This window comes from Zootoca vivipara, chromosome 12 (genome assembly GCF_963506605.1).
Source record: "Zootoca vivipara chromosome 12, rZooViv1.1, whole genome shotgun sequence".
NCBI lineage: Eukaryota > Metazoa > Chordata > Lepidosauria > Squamata > Lacertidae > Zootoca > Zootoca vivipara.
In genome coordinates, this window is record NC_083287.1 from 34130854 (window position 1) to 34152820 (window position 21967).

Here is a 21967-nt window from a genome sequence, read left to right on the forward strand (position 1 = left end):
TTAAAAGATGATAGAGAATTAATTTACAAAATACCTAAAGTAGGGTCCTTCAGTGTTTTTATTCACATCTTCTACCCACTTAGCTACATTATATTCTGTTTTGAACCATGGGCTTAAATACCTGCAAAAAGCAATGGAAGGAACAGAGAAAGCAGAAGAAGAATAAAGAAATATCTGGTAACACAGCAGCAGCATAAGCTCAGTTTGGCCGTTTTACATCCTCCAAATGCCAAGGATTGCCTTAAATAAATCAGTGTGGAAGTTGGGTGAAGAAAATCCGAGCCACGGGGGTTCAAAATGAATTCCCTTGGAAGCGGAGGCTTACATTTGCAATTTACTTTTGCCTTGAGAGAGAGAACTACCCATCTCTTAAAACTCTAAATCTCGGTCTGGATGCTAACAGACTTAGAAGCACTGAATCTGCCCAGTGGGGAAGTACGCAAGAGACAGGTGCTACTAGCAGCTGCCCTTCCAAAGCGAGGACTACTTTAATCTCTTATAAGCACCTCCTGAGAACTTCAGGCAAGTCGTTTTTGTCTCAGTGCTGTGTCTTTAAACTAACTTATACAGCGAGCAAATGCTCTCTGCCTTGCACCACAGGTCAGGAGTACATAAATATAGGCAGACCACCTTGGATACTTGCAGGTTGATCTGAGAAAAGGCAGCTAAGAGATGGCTCCCTCTCTTACACCAGGGGCTGAACATTACGGTCTTGGGGACTCTTTCACTTCCACGGCTGCAAATAAACCAGGTCCTGCCAGTTAAAAGGCAGGAAATGTTACTGGCTTGCAGTCACACATGTGGGTTCTTTGGTGCACCTAAGTCTGTCTACAACACAAGAAGCTGTTTTTGCATTGCAGCACAAGCTGTGTACCCAGAGGCTCACCACACACTGCCCTTTCTTCATGTTGCTGGCAATATGTGGAAGACCGTGGTGAGATGAAGAAACAGATTATTCTGTGCAGTGAGCTGCTGCACACACAAAACGGCTGCCATGTGGTAGCAATCTACCGGACAGAACTGTTTGGCCTACAGTCCTGTGTACACTTGCATGGGAATAATTCCCAGTTAACTCATGGGGTTTACTTCTGAGTAGCCTTTGTTTGAAGCACAAAGACTGGGCTGCACTACACTTGTGACTCCTATAAGCTGGGCAATTGCCCGTGCAACTTGAATATAGCCTTTGGCCAATAAGCATGGATCCTTCCATCTGCTTCCCAAAGCCCAGTCCCAGTCAGTGCTATGTGCAAGACATTTCCCACAGTATTAAAAAAATAAAATAAATCCAGACTGAACCTAACAACCGTTGTTTTATCAATGGAAAGTATATTCTACTTTGTCCTCTCTTTGCAGCCCAGATTACATGAGTACTTGTTTGATAAAATTTACTACTGCTACATTAATATTGCTGCCTTTTTAAAAAGTCAATGAAGTGCAGGGACAAACTGGTAACGCCAATGTGGTGTAGTGGTTAGAGCGTTGGGACTAGAACGGGAGGGAGCTAGGCTCAAATTCCCCCTCACCCAGGAAGCTCACTATGTGACCTTAGACCAGGCACTGTCAGCCTAACCTATCTCACAGGGCTGTTGTTAGGATGAAATGGGTGGTGGAGGCGGGAGAAATACGTGTGCCACTTTGGACTCCTTGAAGGAAAGATGGGGCATTAATTATATGCAATAAATATCCTTCATAAATTACTCTGAAATCCACCTACAGCTGACACAAAGCCAGAGACTCCATGATGACCTTGCTACTGCTCCAAGTTACAGCATATTAAATTACATCATGTAATCTGACTCTGGAGAATATCAGGATTTATTTTGTAGAAAAACAATTTTCCAGGTCTTCACAATTGTGGAGAAAAATGCACTGCTGCCCTCAAGGGGGGGGGGACAACAACACCCCAACTTCCTCTTGGTCACCTGCCCCAACCCATTCATCTCTGTTTATCAATGTGTATCTACACCAATCTTCCCATTTCACTAAGCCATTAGCTGGCAATGTTTTGGGCGAACCATTTTTAGCTTGTGTTGAACGTGGGCTTTCAATAGAAATAAAAATCAGATGGCGAATTTATTATATCCAATAATCACTGTTTGCATCATTCTGTCTAAGCTGCGTAACTGCCTCACCCACTCACCCCAACCACATAAGCACAGGCATCGCTTTAATTCTCTATCAGCTATAATTGCTTCTAATTAGTCTACTTACTTTCAACAGCAAGTTGAAAACTAGGAGTGCTTTATGTTTTCCATCTCGGTTCCTATTTAAAAAGTAAAAGTTCAAAGCACAGCCGCAAGACAAATTTGCTAGCGAAGCAATGGGCTCATGGGCAAGACATTATGCGCTAATTCTTAACTTGCAGTTTTAGTGGGCTTGTGTGAGAGCAAATGACAAACCTTTAACCTACACTTTTTATTGTAAAAGCTCGTTTGGTAACCATGAAGCACTCCTGATCTGGATTTTACAATGAGAAAAGAGAAAGTTATCACGGCAACAAAGCATGCAACGGTTGTACAAGTCTTTTGAGGCTTCTTCGCACCAAGTACACACACTTCAGCTTCTATTATTACTGAACAACCTGAAATGGTAGTTTTTAACATCATGCCAGGTTGCAGAATTAAACCAAGAGGGGCAGAGCAATCTCTGTGGGGATAACTGTGCATCGGTCATCATTGATATAGTATAACCCATCAGTTCAAATGGTAAAACTTTTGCTTAAAACAGAAAAGAAACAACTTCTTAAGCCTACAAAACGTAAAACCAGTGGCTTGATTTGGCTTGCAGCACAACATGCAACAATGCAAAAGTCCCATGTTTTATAAGACGGGGGGGATGGGTGGGCGGGGATTACACACATCAGGTCAGCAAGGAGGAGGGCTTAGCTAGCGCTGCCATCAGCAATCAAAGGCGGGTTTGGGGGTATTTAGCCACAGTGATACTTTTGGGAAAAAACTTTTAATGGGATTAAAAAAAATAGTTGCCCCAAATGGAAGGGCACTTAGGACTGACCTGTGATCCCGATCCCTTGTCTGGGGGTGGTGAGAACCCCTGTGGCTTATGCCTTGGGGTGGGGTTTGGTTGGTGTGGGAAAGCCCAGGCTCAGAAGCATGGGATGCTCTGCTGCAAAAACACAATATATAATAGGGGTGGGGGAAAATCTAAGCCAAAGTTTATATCATTTATAACAATGAGGAAGATGCACACCTATAGAGGCAAAGTTAGTACAAATTAACAAAGGATTGGCTACCCGGGAAAGGAGTTCACTGGGACATGCTTTAACACATGCTCCTATGCCACCAATCAGGGTCTTGGTGTTAATGGTCAAAACTGTTCTTCTAACCTAGGCATAGACAAACTCGGCCCTCCAGATGTTTTGAGACTACAATTCCCATCATCCCTGACCACTGGTCCTGTTAGCTAGGGATGGTGGGAGTTGTAGTCCCAAAACATCTGGAGGGCCGAGTTTGCCTAAGCCTGTTCTACCCATTTAAGTTTGCTGAAAACTCTGGAACATTAATGTCTCATCTTTGGAAAACTATGGAAGTAAAATACACTTTTCTGGGCCAGTAGGAAAATAGTCCCACAGAAATTGTCAACTACGGAAGTTCTGTTTTGTTCCACTAACACAATACCATGCAAGTAAAATGACCGCTTGGTCTGCTTTGTGTAACACTGATCTTAGGGACCAATATGGCAATAAAACTATGCATTCCCAGCAGTCATTAATCAACTCCTCTAAAGGGATCAGGATCAGGTTTTTTTTGTCCCCCATTACCAACAAGATCAGTTTGCTTTAATGACTCTGTAGCCTTGGGGAGTGGTCATCTTATAACCATGTAGTTAACCTTTCACCAGGAATGCTGCAATGGACAGCAGCACAGAGACGCCAGTTCTCCAGATATTGACAACTTCTCTTTTGGGTCATTTTGGATGTCATTTGCATTCAGATCACACTACTTCAAAGGTTGTGGCAAGCACATGAACACATAAAATATACGTTGCCACACGAGGCTTGTTCATTCCGTACAGCATGTATCAATAGATGGCATTGCACAAACAAAGCAAACTATTTTAAGTAAGTCTTATTTAGCAATACGTAGTTCTCTAAGGAAAGTATATAGCTGAAAGTAATATGAAACTTCCAAGCAAATTAACACATAGGAAAGCATCTTCCTTTTACAGAGAAGGGCTTCCTGAACTCCTGGCATCTTGTGAAACTAAAATGGTTATCCGATGTTATTCAAACTAATTTACTAAAAGGTGCATCTCTAATGGGATACAAACCATATCCAGAATTAGGAAAGAACCAGGTAACAGAAATTGAGGTAAGCTATGTTGTATATTTATTTATCTTGCAGAATGCTACACCAGAGTAGCCAACCCTCCAGAGGTTGCTAGACTACAATCCCCATCACCCATGACCACTGGCCATGTACTCTTGGGCTGATGGGAGTTATAGTCCAACAGCATATGTAGGGTAACATGTTGGCTGCTCCTGCTGATTAGGTAGAGAAGTTTACTGTGGAATATATCAGATGATTTCCAGTGTGTCCTTAACAGGTCTCCCTGAATAACATTTGCCCTAAATGTGAAAGTTAACATGCAGAATGGTACATTTTGAAACATTATTATCTGAAATCTCCATTAGTGCTGCCATCTAAATCTCTTCTCCCCATTTCCCCCAGTTGCAGGATGGCATTAAATATCCACTTTCATTGGTAGTGAAACACACTTGGATGTCAAATCAGGGTCTTTCTTCCCATGCAGGTTAACAGGCAGCAGTAAATAGGTGTAGGGAATAGTGCAGCGCACAAAGGTGAGAAGGTGTGGGGCTTCTAGTTAACGGGGGGGGGGGACAAAACTGTGATGGGAAAGCCTGTTTCACTGCCCATTCTGCTAGGGAGAATACATTTAACAAGCTAGAAGTGCTTCTTAGGGCCAAGCTATATGTGATGTTGAACAGATCATTGCCTCTTGTGTATGCTCCTCTTTAAAATAGCAGCCATGGGAGGGCAGAGAAAATCTGGACTGGGACCGCAGTGCAGGCAAGTGGGTGAATAACCCTTCAACCCTGCACAGTTTTGCCAACAACAAAAAAAACCTTCACCCTGGTTCCTTTCCTCTCCTCCCCAAGGTGAAACTGCAGCATCTCCGGAGGGAAGATTGACATATATGCAAATAGCAGGTGGGGAGGAGTGGAGATTCCCACTGGGGAAATGGTGCAAGGGGAGCCCCCCCCCCAGTTTCTTGTTGACAATCTGCCCAAAATCTGCCCTGAAGCCAAATAACAGACTTTAAAAAGAAACTCATGGAGGAGCTGATTACCACTGGTTAGTATTGCCTAGGTGAGGGGGGAATGGGGGAATTTTCAAAAACAAAAGCAACTTTTAAAAACACATGGTCAAAATAAAGACGTGTTGCCACACCATATAATCAGTACTTTCAGTGAGTCTAGAAGCCTTCTGGTTCAAATATATAGTAGGAAGGAACTGAAACAGAATTAGTTGGATAGTCTTTCCATTTTCTTTTTCAACTAGAAGGACAAACTTACTCAGTGGAATTAGACCGTGGCCTAAATCTTTTGCCTTTGACTTTCTTCCTGTTGCCGCCTATATTACCTGAAATAAGACCAAAGGATAAGTCAGTGGAAAACAATACGATGGAACGAAGGAAAGTAGCATGCCAGAAGTAATTTGCATTGACTTTTATTCTCCCTTTCTTTCTCCTCCACCCCGAAGTAGTAGTACGACCTACCTGCAGATACAAGGGACTGAACGCAAGACTTTATACGTGCAAAGCATGTATTCCGAACTTTGGCATTGTAGGTATGGCTGCACTATACTGTTCGACAGCATCTACTCTGCAATGGTTATGAATACTGCTGACGCGATGGTCATTCTCACCTTGCCATGAGTTACTCCTGGGTCGCCCATTCTGACAGATGTCCGAAAGGTTCTTTGCATCTTGGATTCTTTCACTCCATGAATGAGATAATCCGTTTGACCTGGAGTAAATGGCAGGACTTGCATGAGCTGGCCAGTTTGGGTACATAAAGCATCTATTAAGGACATTCATGAACTTTTAAGTTGAGGATTACTTAAAGGTCTGTTTACAACACCCAAAATGTCTGCCTAAATCAGCAGTCCGTGAAAAGTCCAGTTAAGTTTCACTTCTGCTCCTACAACTGTTCCTCAATCTATTCATTCCCTAAAATAGTGTGCACATTACTACATATCTACCCAGGACACATTCACAAACCCATTTCTAATTGAATTTCTAAGGGCATCTATTCAACATGTCCCATTTTCAGATTCTAGACCTTTCTAGTTATGTTAGTCTATGTGGGATATCTCATTTATTTGCCAGACAAGGATGACTGTCAAATAATTTGGCAGGCTCATGAACACAATGGTAGGTGAGAGGCTGCATTATTGCACTCAGAGGTGCAAAGATTTGGATGCTGGGTCATCACTGGTGCCTTTACAACTGGCTCAGAGGAGATGTGCACACAGGTCGTCTAGAAACAAAAGAAGAAAGCAAGTTCCTTCTACACCCGGCAGAAGTGCAACCTAGACCTTCTCCTTTCCCACCTGGTTTCCTCAGACCAGGTTTTCCCAACCTGGTGTCCTCTAAATGTTTCGGACTACAACTCCCATCAGTCCCAGCCAGCATGGTTGTTGATGAAGGATGATGGGAGTTGAAGCCCAAAAGCTCTGGAGGTCACCAAACTAAGGAAGGCTGCCTTAGAAGGTCAAGCTTGGAGCAGCAGCAGCAGCAGGATCTTGCAAGGGAGAAAATGATTTCTTCCTTTCCCAGGTTGAGTTCTCTCTGTCCATCTTGTTTCCCCAGAGGAAAACTAAGCTGAAAGAGACTTACTTTCTCATGTAAGTTCTGGAACTCAAACCTGCTTATGAAGCTCATTCTCTGAGATGGCTTATGCAAACCTGGCTAAATCCTAGGTTTTGCACATCCACAAAAAACATGTTATCCCAAATCCATCTGTCCTGCCACTTGATTTTTTTTAAATGTATTATTTAATTTGACAAAAATTATATTCTAATTGAACCACTGAGCAATTTATAAGATATATTTAAATCATCAATAAAAACAGTTATAAGTTCAAAAAATAATTAAAATTGACAGTGAAAGCAATTGAAACATCTATGTGCCTGGATAGACTTGCCTAAACTACTTTTATTTTTTAAAACAAAATTCATATAGATCGTAGATAAGCATCCTTTATACCTTAGAACCTTTTCTTTTGCATAAATAAGGCAAAATGGCATGGGTTGGAGCCAACCAAAGTCAGCTGAACCTGACTTTGAAATCAAGTGGTGTTAATTTAAGCCATGACTAACTTGTCCCATTGATTTAGACTGAATCCAGCCCCATATGTCTCTTGCTTTTTCTAATGCTTTTTCCCTGTGCAATTTTTTATTTAAAAAATAAGCATCCAACAGAACCCCCTCCCCGCTCATTAGTCCATTTCCTGCCTGATACTAAGCACCTATAATATAGGCCATGCCAGTTTTAAACTTTGGTAGGTTTGCAGGTAACTGACAAGAGATACTCTTTGTCCTAATGTAGACAGACCATAAGAGTTTCATACCATTATACAGTAAAGAACAAACAAGTGGCTGAAATGAGGAATCAATGGAAATGGGGCGGCGGTGGGGGGGGGGAGAGAATGACATACAACATCATACAATGGAATTTAAGCAATGCCCATTTTAAAAATCAAGCTTCATAGAATGAACAAAATTTTGCTCCCTTACGTGGAAACAAAACCTAAATAAGACAAAATATCAGGAAACTGTTTTTCCAAAAATTCTGTTATATTTAGGCATTCAAGAAGTTCAACTAAAGGTGGATATGCAGCTTTGAAGATTATTCTCAGAAAAATCAACATTGTAATCCTTCCACAAACATAAACCCTCAGCCAAGAAACTGGATGTTGACTTAGGAGTTACTTTCCAAGCTGACATCTGCCATGCAAAAATTAAAGAGAATCTCACAAAGGTATAAAACCCCTCAGTACATAGCTGCCAAGTTTTCCCTTTTCTCGCGAGGAAGCCTATTCAGCATGAGGGAAAATCCCTTACAAAAAGGGATAACTTGGCAGCTATGCCTCAGTATTAAACAGACATTTGCATCGGCATTATGTATGCATCACTAAGCTACTACATTCACAACTTTGAATCTGGGGAGCAAATTTCCTCTATTTCTTTTCAGTTTCTCATTTGAAAACCACCAGAAGCGTGAATGATCTGAATGGTCTTTAAAAAGAAAAAGGGGGAAAATGATAGTTCACAAAATAGCCTGTCCATTATTAGTATTATTACATGGCAGAATTATTGTTTTTTTGTTAAAGCCTTTTACGATGCTTGAGGAAAAAAGCAATTCCATAATGAATCTCTCCATGCTAAAAGATAGGGGAAAATGGTTTACAGATCAAAGTGGCCTTGTTAACTTCATAACTATTAAATGCACCGGGATGAGTGTGTTGTTTTAAAATGGTGTATGTGCCTTTTTTCGGCAGACAGAGCAATGCACAGTCCGTTGCCTCAGCTCCAGATCTGTAACAGAGCTCCATGTGCATTTCCTTTCATAGAAGATGGGCAAGATATATTTGCTCACCATGGACATGTCACACTCCAGAGACATTGGATTGGGGATTAAATCTGGCAGAATCAAAGTGTCAGCAGTGATTTTATGGCCTGGCCGCAACAATCCTGCCTCCACGGATAACTGGTTGCCGCAACCTTGGCCAAAATGCACGGGAAGGCACTCATAAAAAGTAGCTTCCCACTTTGTGCCACGCCTACAGGGATCTACATCACAAGCTAGTCGCCCACAAGGGTGGCTATTGCGTAAATCAGGCCTTCCTTGGTCAGTAAAAAGAGAGAAATGCAAGATGGAAATGCCAGATTTGGCAACGTACTAAGAACAAAAAGGCAGGGCAAACTAGTGATACAATACAACACTTCCAACATTTCTATTAATTCATTAATGTTATAACAGTTAATGAAAGTACAGCATCCCCCTTCTTTGATTACTTCACCGTAATATCAAATTCATGGCAATTTGGGTACAGTGTTTTGCTTTATTAGGAGCTAGGACACTTTATAAGCAGCAAAACAAGGCACTTCCAAGCAGAAGAAAATGGCTATCAGAACTGAGGACCCAATTTATCTGTGGGGCTCCAAAGCCCACCCACCCCCTCCTGCCAACATAATTTGTCGGAGTTTTAGATCCCCAAAGAAGTGCGTTTGAAAAAAGAGGATACAACTAATCAGTAATCAAAGACCGAAGGGAGTCACTTTAAACAAACACACACACACAAGTCCACAAAAGGAAGGAAAGAAGTAATCAAACCTGCTGCAAAACAATGAAAGGTTCTGACTAATGGAATAATGTGTGATGGAACAGGTAGAAATCTGAAAATGCGACAGAAAAGCAGACCTCTTCTTAGAACTAGATGCAGAGTTTGTGCTGACTCCAGGCGGCATGTCGCTATAAAAGGAGTCGGCCTCACCAGGCTTTTTTACATAATCTCCCTGAGGGATTTGTCTAAAGCATAATGAACATTTTCAAGTCAGAAACACACAAAAGGTTAAAAAACAAAAACAAAAAAACCCGCATGCATATTCTAAATGTATGTATAAGAGAGAAAGACTACCTGAGAAAATAGGCTTACATTCTGTAATGTGAAATGCATTCCCTGAGATACTTAAAAGTCTAATTAAGATATACACCCATTACAGAGTGTGTTTTGCTTAATAGACCTAAAGGCAACAAGCTTGAACAATTTGATTTAAGGGACACTCAAGAGTGGGGTTAGGTATTGCCACCCTCTTCATCCCCAATCTTTCCTTTTCTCCATCTCGTGACAAGTTGGAGCAATCAGTAAAGAAGGCCTTGATAATTAATAGGCAATAATAATAATAATAACCACCCAATGATGTCCAAATATGACATCTACACAGTGAAGGGGATTTCCTACTGCTGCCTTGCAGTCATAACAAACTTAGTTCCCCATCCCAAATTCAACTAAGGAGTTTCTTTCGTTAAACGAGATATTCAAGAAATACCGAATCCCACTCTTCGGCCCAAGATTCAAACTAATGCAATAGATTATAGATATATACCTACATACACCAGTACAATTTTTGTGCTTTCCCTTACAAAACATTTAGGTTTATACAAAGAAAAAAAAGATTCCATATCTATGACACTATGATTCCATATCTATGATACTTTGAACTGTGATCAAAGAACACTTACAGGATGTTATCTAAGAAAGATTAATTAATTATTGTGTGTGACAAACAGAGGTAAGAGCACTTGCTTTTCTAGTTTCCTTGAAATACAAGACTTTTAATGTCAAACTTAGAGCTAATCCAACAGTGTTTTTTTAGAATTTTGTGAGCATGAAAGTGGAAAGGGTAGAGAAGATATTTTTCATAAAGCCAAGTTGCCACCTAACCGCTTACCTTTTTCTAGTCCTAATGATCACATGTCCAGCTGCTACCTGGTGCCATTTTATAGCTTCCGATGCCAGCACATGGCATCTTCATGAGGCCAAACCAAACTAAGGACAATGCTGCTGGGCCTTATTCTAGAGCAAGCATCCCCAAACTGCGGCCCTCCAGATGTTTTGGCCTACAACTCCCATGATCCATAGCTAACAGGACCAGTGGTTGGGGAAGATGGGAATTTTAGTCCAAAACATCTGGAGGGCCGAAGTTTGGGGATGCCTGTTCTAGAGCAGGAGTGAGGAGTTGGGGGTCCTCCAGATGTTGCTGGACTCCAAGTCCCATCAGCCCCTTCCAACACAGCCAACGGCCCATGATGACAGAAGCTGTAGTCTAACACCATCCATGAGGTCCCTTAGACCTCCTTTCAAGTTTTTTTTTTAATTTGGAAAAAAAATATTGTGGCTTAAAAAACGAGTGCTCAGCACCAGTCAGGAGTGGGATCATACATGGCTATATTAATCCCTCTTACTGGATGTCAACAAAGCACAGGATTTTGATTTAAAAGGCAAACATGCAGACAAGTTCATAATGGAAGGGATTAGTGCCCAGGTAATTGGAAAATGCTCCAGTAATCAATGTTATATACTAAGCAGAACTGAACTGGGTCTGAGGTTAAATTTCAACACTGTGGCTGCAAAGAAAATAAAGTTGTATTAAAAAAAAATAGCCCACATAGGGCAGGTATGGGGAACTCATGGCCCTCCAGGTCTTGTTAGGCTCTAACTCCCATCAGCCCCAGTTAACACGGCCAATAGCCAGTGATGATGGGAGTTGTAGTCCAAAAATATCTGGAGGAGCACAGGGTTCTGGTCTCTGCCTTAGGGCTCCACCCTCCTAAAAGAACATATCTCAGAATACAGTCTTAAGGGACAACGCATTAACGCTACAAAGATAGGAGCCATTTAAATTAGATTCATCAGCTCACAGCTCCACGTACACAAAAAATGTTACATTCCTAGCCATGTACACAAAAAATGTTACATTCCTAGCCATACTGATGTCTCTAATATATATATATATATATCCCAACTAAATAATAAAGAGGGGTAACATCTGAAGCATTCTGTGACATGTAGCCACACTGTTTTTTCACATACCTCTGTCTTCGATAGTTTCTTACAAGAGGAAGGAAGAGAGATAAGAGAGTGAGTTACCATGTTGTACTTGCCATTACTCTACTCAGTGTCATAAACTAAGAACTGGATCCTAAGAACTCCCAGTGGATTTCCACATGCAGAATGGGAAAGACCCACACCCTCCTTGTCATCTCCTTGATGCCCCTGAAAAGCCACTTCAGAGAGTTGTGAAACTTTCAGGAACAGCACAGGACCTGGTGCGGGTGGCTGCATTTGCAGGGAGGGGGCAGGACCCACCTTTGTGCAGCCCTTAGGATCCAGCCCCAAAGATATAAAATAGAAAAGAAACCCTAGCAGCAATTGAGTATTTTTGTCTTTCCCAAGCAATTGGGTCATTGCTATGAAAAAGAGCATGACACTATGAAAATTGCATGCAATGAAGCATCCACATTATGTTTGACATGCATAGGCTGAGTTTAGGAAAGCCCTTTGGGAGAAAATGGCGTTTCTTTTTTCAAACCCTGCAGACCCTGGGCAATATGAACTCACACACTGATCCGGTTCACATGACACACAGTAAGACAAACCATGGCTCCCTGTGTCATGTGAACCCAAGCCAATGGCTTATTAGGCCCACAAAGATGTGGGCTTCCGGAAATGAGCTTGAAGCCATTTTGTTCCTGTTGGTATTAAAGGGTTAAGTTACACTAATCGCTCTGAACACTGAGCAGCTGAACCTAATTAAGCATCCAGGAATGTAAGACAGCCTGTATAAGTAGTCAGTTCCTTGCATGTATTCTTTCTCTTAGGAGCATTTTTTCTCTCAGTAGTGTTATCTCTTAGTTTTGGTTGCTGTGTGTAGGAGTGATGCCTCAAGTTTGTGCACTGAGGCACAGTTTTGTTTAAGTTTTACTTGGCCAGAGATGAAGGATGTCTGCCTTATCTCCAGGCTACGTTTTTCCTAAATAAAGCCTTTTGAGTTTGCAACCTGCTCCAGAGTTCCTGCATTTACAACTCTTGCTGACTCACCTTACTCTTTGCCGCTGTGCTAAAAAGCTCTGCTGAAAGGGAAGATTTAAGTCCGGAAGCGCGACTGGACCGGTAACTTTGTTTACTTAAACACAAGCTAATTAAAGCTTATGGACAGTTCCTCCCCAGTCGTTAGCTGAGCAAAGCCACAATTTGACTCATGCCGTCCAAACTCAGGCTCGTGGCGAAACTCTTTCCTCACTAACCATGAGGTTTCTTGCACAAACCAGATCTATTTTCATTCTCTCCTCATTCAAGGAAGGAGAGCGCAATCTCCTCTGGCACCTTTCAAGAGCTGCCTAACTTCATAAGCAGAGTTTGGATCACTTAACTGACTGTTAAGAAGAACCCTGCTAGCTGAGACCAAAAATGCACAATCTCAGGCTTGGACATCACAGGAAGTCAAACCCCTTTCAAGCTTCTGGGGTTGTTTCCCCTCCTCATGCCAGGGTAGGAACATTGGGGGGGAGGATTGAACAGAGCGCACAAAGCATGTGGCTTATTCCCCAAATCTTGGGAGCCTAGCGACCCTGACTTATCAACATGTGTAAATGTGGCCTTTACTTAGCATCAGCGTATGAGTTCAATAGATTTTTATCTTTCCCCTCAGGGCCGGTCCTAAGGCAAGGTTGGGTGGCGCAATGCGCCAGGGCGCCGGGTCGCCGGGCTGCGCCCTCCCGACAGCCCAGCCGCCCTCCCGCTCGTCCTGCTCCTTGCCTCCCTCCCTCCCACCGCGGGTTCGAGTCCCGGCCTCAGCCTGGCGGGTCGGGTTGGGGGCATGAGGAGGACAAGAGGCCGGGTGCTGCACGGCACCGCCTCCCCCCCCCAGCAGAGCCCTCCGCCCAGGAGGCGGCGGCGCCGGAGCCCCGGAGGAAAACCAGGCAGCCCAGCCCACCCTCAGCGCCCGGCCCGCCCATGCCATGTCCCTCCTCTGTGTTTGCGGTGAGTTGGGAGGGGGGCGGCAGAGGAACCTTTGCGCCACGGCGCTCAATGTGGTTAAGACAGGCCTGTTTCCTCTCATACATTTCGTTTAGACAGACATGCTGAAACACAGGTGTGCAGTAAATAATTAAAGATAGAATATGAGAAAGTTATACTAAAGAATTAGTAAGCCAGGCTGTTTCCAGTAAATAATATAATTCTTATGGCAAGTTTGACTTAAAGAGTACATCAGCTTTGCTGGCTGGGTCTCTGGATGTCACTGGACTACAATTCCCATAATCCCCAGGCAGGATGGCTAGACTTGCTTTACTCAAAGGCTGTCCTACAGTCTTATGCAGCCTTCAGTCCGCAGATGTTGGACAACAAGTCTTCTTAGTACAGTAAGCCTAGAAAGGCAACTATTTGCAGAGAGGAGAACTGGAAGCAGTTCTGATTAGGGAAACTTCTGATATTCTCTTTCGCCTAAATCATTTGATAATTCACACTGCCAATTCATCCTTTTACTTTATCAAATCATAATAAAGTACAGAAAATCATATGAAATAAAAAATATTACCTTTATTAATATAAGATATATATATAAATTACTTACTTGTAACCCCATGCAGTTATGCCCATAATCAGAGCCAACACTAAAATTGTACCAGCAATAGCACCTATAATAATATTTGTGCTAGTGACACCTAGATTAAAAAAAAGAAGGAAACAAGAATCTGAATGTACCTCATTTTGAGGCGAAGGGACACATACATAAAACTACAAAACTTCGATTTTCCTAATACAGTTACGGTACTCAGCTAAGTCATACTTGGGAGTAGAGCTATTAAAATCAATAGACATGCCAATTAATATTTAAATGGGTTTATTCAGAGTATGATGTATTTGGAGACAGCCCTAAATCCAGATTGCCTGGTTCATTTTTAGATGTGTAAAACTCTGGGATAAGGAGACCTATAGCAGCAAATAATAAAGCAGGATTCAAGACAACGGGGGCCAACTTAGGATGTGTTTTTTTGTTTTTTAGTAAATAGCAGCTGAGTGTATGCATGTCACAATCTGGATCTGAACCCTGGCAAGAATGGATTCAGCTTTTTGCCCCTGCCAGATCGCCTTGGGGCTGCACTCTCATTGAAGGAGCAGACGCTTCATCTGGATCCAACACTGCCAATGGAAGAACAGGCGTCCTCAGTGGCTTGGAGTACCTTTTACCAGAAGACAACTATGGCCGTTCCTGGATCAAGATAACTTAACCACAGTTGCCCATGCATTGGTAATCTCAAGGCTGGATTACTGTAATGCTCTCCATGAGAGGTTGCACCTGAGGTTTGTCTGGAGGCTGAAAAATGTGGTGGTCAGGCTGCTTGTGGAGGCAAGTGCCACTAGCATATAACACCTTGTCTGTGGGATCTGCAGTGACTGCCAATCTTCTACCAGACCAAGTTCAAGGTCTTGGTACTTCTTGACCATATAAAACTATGGACCTGCCATATACCAAGTCAGACGATGGGTCAATCTAGTTCAATATTGTCTGCAGTGCCTGGAAGTGGCTATTAATGGTTTCATAGTGCAGTTCCTCCACACACTTCCCAATCTAGAGGTGCCTTGGACTCAATGTGGAGCTATTGAGTTATGGTCCTTTTTTACAAAGCATGACTTCTAAGACAACCGAGTCTTGTGGCAGGTAGCTGTATCTGATAAACTGGAGTCTGGCCTGTGAAAGTTGGTGCAACGGTCCCTATTATCAGTCTTTACATTGACAAAAGACTCTACTGCTGTGATGGCATGCTAAGTGAAAAATCAATGCACATGCTTTGAAGTCTGACCCCCAAGTAGCCTGCAATCGTTTCATTAAATTGTAAAACACGCAACTTACCTGGGTTGGGCATATATTCGTCATTTCTTGGTTTCATGGCGGGTTTGGCACAGTCCGCACCAGTCCACAACCCTTCACAGATACACTGTATTTCATTACTGCACACCTACAAAGAATGCAATCCAACATTTAGAAAGCAGTCCTCAAATGTGAATTTGTCATTCGAATATAAATAAAGGAGATTGCTTCCCTGCTTTTCTACCACTAGGCTACAAAATGAGGCAGATGATTAATTCGAGTGCTTTAAAGTATACCCAAATTAAAACTGGACGATTTATTATTCTTATTCTTATTTGTATGCCACCCTATACCCATAGGTCCCAGGTTGGCTCACATGTATTTCCTTTCAGCCTTTTGGAAAGGCACAGAGAGAGCCCCTGCCAGCCAGCCAATATGTAAGGAATTAATGTGCATTCACTCCCCCAAGGCACTGCAAAACCTACTCCATGCCCTGAACAGATGGTGCCTTCTGTACTTCCTGGACAGGAGCTGAAGTTAAAAGATTCCGCAGAAAGGCATCTGTGCTCCCAACATATCCTTCCCTGGCCACAGGGTGTCCCATCTTCTACATAGCCAAGGTCTGCATCTTCCTCTAGCTTGACATGACCCCCGCTGCAAAAGGACACAGAAAGCCTTTGTTAAGTTAGATCCACCAAACTAAAATCCCTTTTAACAAAACTGCTATCAACACACAGAACACTAAGTAACGTTTCTTAATCCTTTTTTCATGGCTAAAAAAAAGCTGGTGTTTTCTCACAGTGGGGCATGCAAAACTTCAAAAAAAGTATCTGACCAGTGCTTAAGCAACCTGGAATTTATGCGACGTTATTTGAAATTTACAAGTGCAACTGCTCTGCACACACATAGCGATGGACGTGTACTGTTACCTCCGATCACAGAGCGAGGTGCATGACAATAACACAGTTTCATGTGCTTGAACTGGGTCCTCCCTGTTTAGGATTTGAGAAATTACCTGCAAACAAAGGACTTGTCCAAAGTTTGAAGAGAAGTCGATGTGATTTCGCCATCGAGTTCCCCAAGTCTTGGGGTGATAGAAACAATATTAGAGCACAGGAGATAGCCACAAAGAACATCCCTGGAAGGAAAGATTAAACAAGGCATTCATTGCTGATGTTGCTGCTGCTGCTGCTTAGAGTAAGAAAAGAAGAAAAAGCTGCCCAAGAGAAATAGGTGATGTTTACTGAACATAAACAATAGAACATAGAAAACTGTCTTATGCTGAGTCAGACCACTGGTCCATTTAGCTCAGCATTCTTTGCACCAGGGTTTCCCAAACTTGGGTCTTCAGCTCTCATGATCCCTAGCTAGCAGGACCACTGATCAGGGATGATGGGAACTGTAGTCTAAAACACCTGGAGACCCAAGTTTGGGAAACCCTGGTCTACAGCAACAGTCTCCAACCTTTATAGGTCCCCTTGAACCCAAACATGTACCTGGGGACCAACAGTAGTTCAGGCACTGGTGACTTCATGATTGTATTACTGCAATGCAATCTTTGCAATTAAATCTAAAAATATATTATTATTATTATTAATATTGATGACAATGACGATGTTAGATCTGGTTATCTGCAAAGGAACATATGTCGCTTATAATGCCTGAGAACCACTGGCCTAAAACACGAACAAAATCAAGGTGCTATCTCAAAAGAATAGTGTTAACTTACTCATTCTTGCACTGTGTCCAAGTATCTTTGTCTCTGCCACAGTTGCCTTTCTCAGTTCCTTCTATATTCAACCTCTCGTAGCAATAGTTATCAGCGACCGTCACATCTTAAGAACAAGGAAAAAAATAACAGAAACTAATTTCCTTCAATCATGACGCACAAGTTTGTTTTAAAAGGTAAGAAGAAGAAGAGTTTGGATTTGATATCCTGCTTTATCACTACCCGAAGGAGTCTCTAAGCGGAGATGCGAACCCAGTTCCCCAGATTACTAGTCTACCGCTCTTAACCACTACACCACACTGGTAAGCACGTCTAAATATGGGAAGGTTTTGGCTTGATTGAGATCACAATTTATATGCTCTCAACTATTTTTATTATATAAGCACTGAAGGTTCTCAGCTGAAGCATCCTTGAAATGAAGTGACTGGGGTGGGAGGAAATTGACAGGAAACTAGAATTTGCAAAGGTGTCGTACAATTGATAAAGCACTTTGCCTTCAAAATAGTAGACATCTGTGGTTATGAAGTAGCAGAAATATCTGCTGCTGGAAACTGTAGCAGCTTCAAGTGGAATACTGCCTATTCTCTAACAACCAGACAAAATCTAGAGTGGTTTAAAAATCAACCCATCTTCCCGAACAACTCCGAGACCTGCAGCTCTGTGAGGGCAATAGTGGCCTTCTAACAACTCTCAGCAACCCCTAACAAACTAGAGTTCCCAGCATTCCTTGGAGGAAAGCATGACTGCATCACAGTGCTCTAAAAGGATAGTGCAGATGTGGCCCTAATGTTGAATCAGAATCTATTCTTCTGTAACTTAAGTCCATTAGATATAGTGCTGTTCTCTGGAGCAGCAAATAGCAAGTCTTTGCCTTCTTCTGTGTGACATTCCTGATGCCAAGCAAGTGGGTTTTCAGAGGGATACCACTAATAATAATAATAATTGGAAGCTTAAAAGAGCTTACTCACTTTCTCCCCAGATATATTTACACTGCCTGTCTCTTGTTTTACATCGTCCTCCAAAACAAAGGCCCTGAAGAGAAACCAAGAAAAGGACACATGCTCTATCTTCATTTGAAATATTTTCCCAAAACCTATTGCTTAGCTTGTTTCTATGTTACTGAGGGGTAAAGGTTATAAAACAGTAAAAAAAAACACCATAGGTGCCAATGGGACATACTGCCAGGTAAGTGTGCTTAGCAGCCTTAATATGCAACTCCATTTTAATATGCAATTTCAATTTCAAATGTTTGCCAGATCTAAAGAAAAAGGTCTTACTATTAAAAAACCTATCCCCCCCCTCACCTAACCAACTGACGTGCAAATTACTGTTATGTATTAGAAGTACAGTGGTACCTCGACTTACGAAGGCGATCCATTCTGCAGCGCTCTTTGTAAGTCGAAACCTTCGGATGTTGAAGTGTCCATTTTGTGCATGCGCAGAACGCACGCACGGCGAAAATACTTCCGGGTTAGCGGACTTCGTAAGTCGAAACCTTCGGAAGTCGAGGCATTCGTAAGTCAAGGTACCACTGTATTAACGTTACATTACTATTGTCTATCTGCCCCTAAAGTGATATGCAAGAAACAAAGTGAACAAGAAACTGAACCTATAATATACACTATGCACATACTGTATATTTAAAAGGAAGGGGTGGGGAAGAGACACGATTCTGGCACAAGATTCTGCAGCACATGTTTAGAACCACAGAGTCCATCGTCCCAAATGATTACTTTAATAGACGTCTGTGAACAGACTAGCTTTTATCTGCTGAAGCCTATCTTACACAAGTTATCAAATGAAACACTGTACGTACCTCTTCGTTATCACATGAATACCCATCCATTTTGTGCAGATTTGGAGAGCACTAAAGAAAAAGCAGAAGGGACCATATGATAAGCTAGGCAGTTTTTAAAGCTGTACTGCAGTGTCTAAAATTAATGCAAATGCAGCTTTTAAAACTTTCCTTCGATTGGACATTGCCTCCTGTCTCCCAAAATTGTTTTGTTCAAGTGGGTATTAACTGAATGTCCATATTTTGTAACCCCCCCCTCTCTTTGAATATAAGAAGCTGCCTTATACAGAGTCAGACCGAAGGTCCCTCTAGCTCCATATTGCCTACACTAGCTGGCAGCAGCTCTCCAGGGCTTCAGGCAGGAGCCTCTCCTAATGCTAACCTGGAGGTGCCAGGGATTAAACCAGGGACCTTTTACATGTCATGTTGCTATACTGAGCTACAGCTTTCCAGTCACTCACTTTGAAACTTTACCTGATTAGAGTCTCCTGTGCAACTCTCTGCAATATCGCAATCATTCACAGCTTCTCTGCATACAACTCCTTTGGCTTCAAACTGAAAAAGAGACATTAAATATCTGAGCAGATCTATAATCTTTTGACAGTTCAAGTCAAAATACCACACACACACAAATATTTTCTTCTGTTATTGGCATCCGGTTTAATTGGGGGTTCTCATATGCTAAATTCAAATGTCCAGGTCCAATAATGAAGGTTACATGCCACAAACCTAGACAGCATTGGCATCCGGTTTAATTGGGGGTTCTCATATGCTAAATTCAAATGTCCAGGTCCAATAATGAAGGTTACATGCCACAAACCTAGACAGCATCTTAAAAAGCAGAGACACCACCTTGCCTACAAAGGTCCGTATAGTTAAAGCTATGGTTTTCCCAGTAGTGATGTATGGAAGTGAGAGCTGGACCATAAAGAAGGCTGATCGCCGAAGAATTGATGCTTTTGAATTATGGTGCTGGAGGAGACTCTTGAGAGTCCCATGGACTGCAAGATCAAACCTATCCATTCTTAAGGAAATCAGCCCTGAGTGCTCCCTGGAAGGACAGATCGTGAAGCTGAGGCTCCAATACTTTGGCCACCTCATGAGAAGAGAAGAATCCTTGGAAAAGACCCTGATGTTGGGAAAGATTGAGGGCACTAGGAGAAGGGGACGTCAGAGGACAAGATGGTTGGACAGTGTTCTCGAAGCTACGAACATGAGTTTGACCAAACTGCGGGAGGCAGTGCAAGACAGGAGTGCCTGGCGTGCTATGGTCCATGGGGTCACGAAGAGTCGGACACGACTAAACGACTAAACAACAACAACATGCCACTATATTTATAAACGGCACAACCCCTGTGATCAGTGGCCCATATAAAGGAGGGAAGCAGTTTAAAGAAGCATATTCCAGCTAAACTTAGGAGAAACAGACTGAAGCAGCCTGCCTCAGGAGGTGGTGAGCTCTGCTTTGCCGGAGGTACTTAAGCAAAGGATGGCTGTCTATCTGTCTTGGATAACTGTAGCTGCATCCTCCGTTACAGATCCTACAGCAAGAACTGGGTTTGGCTGCGTGACCTCCAAGGCTCCTTCCAGCTATAGCATCATTTCATCTTGTGCTACTGTTTCTCTTTTAATGTCTTCTCAACTGGCAGACAAGAGTTTGAAAATTGCTCTACGTCCTGCAGATGAAACTGACTGCGAAGGAAACATTGGGATACCACGTTGCAGGATTCCCTCCCCTTACCTGGCCAATCCACTGGCAATGCCTCCCCAGGCGGGATTGGGCGATTGGCTGAGGTAGGTGGAGACTTCCATATATCCAGCCTGGGGAGGATGAAGCCAGCCCAAACTACCAGGAGCCACACTGGGATCTGGGGGGCTGCCTGCGACTATGCAAAAGGTGCCCCCCATTTGATGTGGGGAGCGATCATTGAGATACTTTTTGCTAAGCTTTCAGAAAATGAGTCGATTCTGCTGGTAATCAAAAGTAGGCATAATTACATAGCAGCAGGCTTTTAAACAGTCTCTTTTAAAAACAAACAAACAAATAAATAAAAATCCTTCACTTAAATACTCACCTGACATTTTTTACAGCAAAGTCCATTACTGCATTCAGAGTTAGCCGTTAGACTACAGGAATTACAGCAATCACCACCTTCAGCACGACATTCCTGAGGAGTGGAAGCAACTGTAAAACAGCAGTTTGACGAGCACATTTCTTCAGAACTACCTGCACCTTCACCTGACACTCTATGGTGCGCAGAATGCAAACTTCAGATTTTTTAAAAAAATAAATCAATAATTTGATGGCCTTGGGAGAAGCCTACCCTCTGGCATCTACTAACTGAGAAACATGCTCTGAGCATGACGAGCATTGGAAACATCCCCAAGTCTTCTTTTCTTCTTTTCACACTTGCTTGGTGCATTGCAAGCAGACACAAAGTACCTCCACCAGCACCACTGTGCATGCATAAATGCACGGTTAATCTGCAGCTTTGCTTGCTTCACCAAGTGGCTGGCGAGGAAGACAATGCAAAGAGTAAGCCTGCCCCCTTAAGGCAGTTTCTCTTCTTCTTTTTTAATGAGTTGTCTAATTTGGAAAGGGTGGGCTCTTCCCTCACAGGGGCAAACTATTCATTGCAATGACTTACGGTCGCAGTACCACAGTCACATTCTTCTCCAGCTTCAACAAAGCCATTGCCACATTCTGGAGGATCGAGAAGCTGCGATGAAAAATAAATAAGGAAGACAGGGTAAGAATGGCAAGTGTGGAGTTGCATTATTTGGCCCCCAATAAAACAGCCCACAGTCGTATTCATATGTTTAGGTGGAGGAGATCTCAAGAATATGCAAGCTAGCTATAACCCCTGGAGTCAAGAGGTGTGAAACATTTTTCAGCCCAGGGACCACGTTCCCTTCTGGGCAAGCTTCCAAAGGCCAGGTTCCAGTGGTGGGGAGTGCCAAAGGCTGAGGCAACCAATGTAAATTTTACGTTTGTACAGTAGGATGCCTGCTATACACATTCAC

General features: G+C 42.6%; 1 protein-coding gene across 11 annotated transcripts in view; it reads right to left on the reverse strand.

Moving 5' to 3' along the window:
* Positions 1-21967, reverse strand: part of ADAM22 (ADAM metallopeptidase domain 22) — a 133501-nt gene that overhangs the window by 14404 nt on the left and 97130 nt on the right. For 2 of the 11 annotated variants that reach the window (XM_060280776.1, XM_060280777.1), the window contains exons 16-30: positions 21592-21663; positions 21019-21111; positions 19418-19498; positions 18965-19015; positions 18117-18180; positions 17149-17254; positions 16435-16557; positions 15905-16073; positions 15462-15567; positions 14181-14271; positions 11639-11656; positions 9379-9573; positions 5907-6007; positions 5555-5621; positions 3013-3123 (exon numbers count right to left, since the gene is read on the reverse strand). In XM_060280776.1, coding sequence (XP_060136759.1) covers positions 3013-3123; positions 5555-5621; positions 5907-6007; positions 9379-9573; positions 11639-11656; positions 14181-14271; positions 15462-15567; positions 15905-16073; positions 16435-16557; positions 17149-17254; positions 18117-18180; positions 18965-19015; positions 19418-19498; positions 21019-21111; positions 21592-21663 — 1448 coding nt within the window. Of the gene's footprint in view, positions 1-34; positions 122-2211; positions 2264-2410; positions 2458-3012; positions 3124-5554; positions 5622-5906; positions 6008-9378; positions 9574-11638; positions 11657-14180; positions 14272-15461; positions 15568-15904; positions 16074-16434; positions 16558-17148; positions 17255-18116; positions 18181-18964; positions 19016-19417; positions 19499-21018; positions 21112-21591; positions 21664-21967 lie in introns of all 11 variants that reach the window. The other 9 variants (XM_035128903.2, XM_035128900.2, XM_060280779.1 and 6 more) reach the window with 9 other exon arrangements.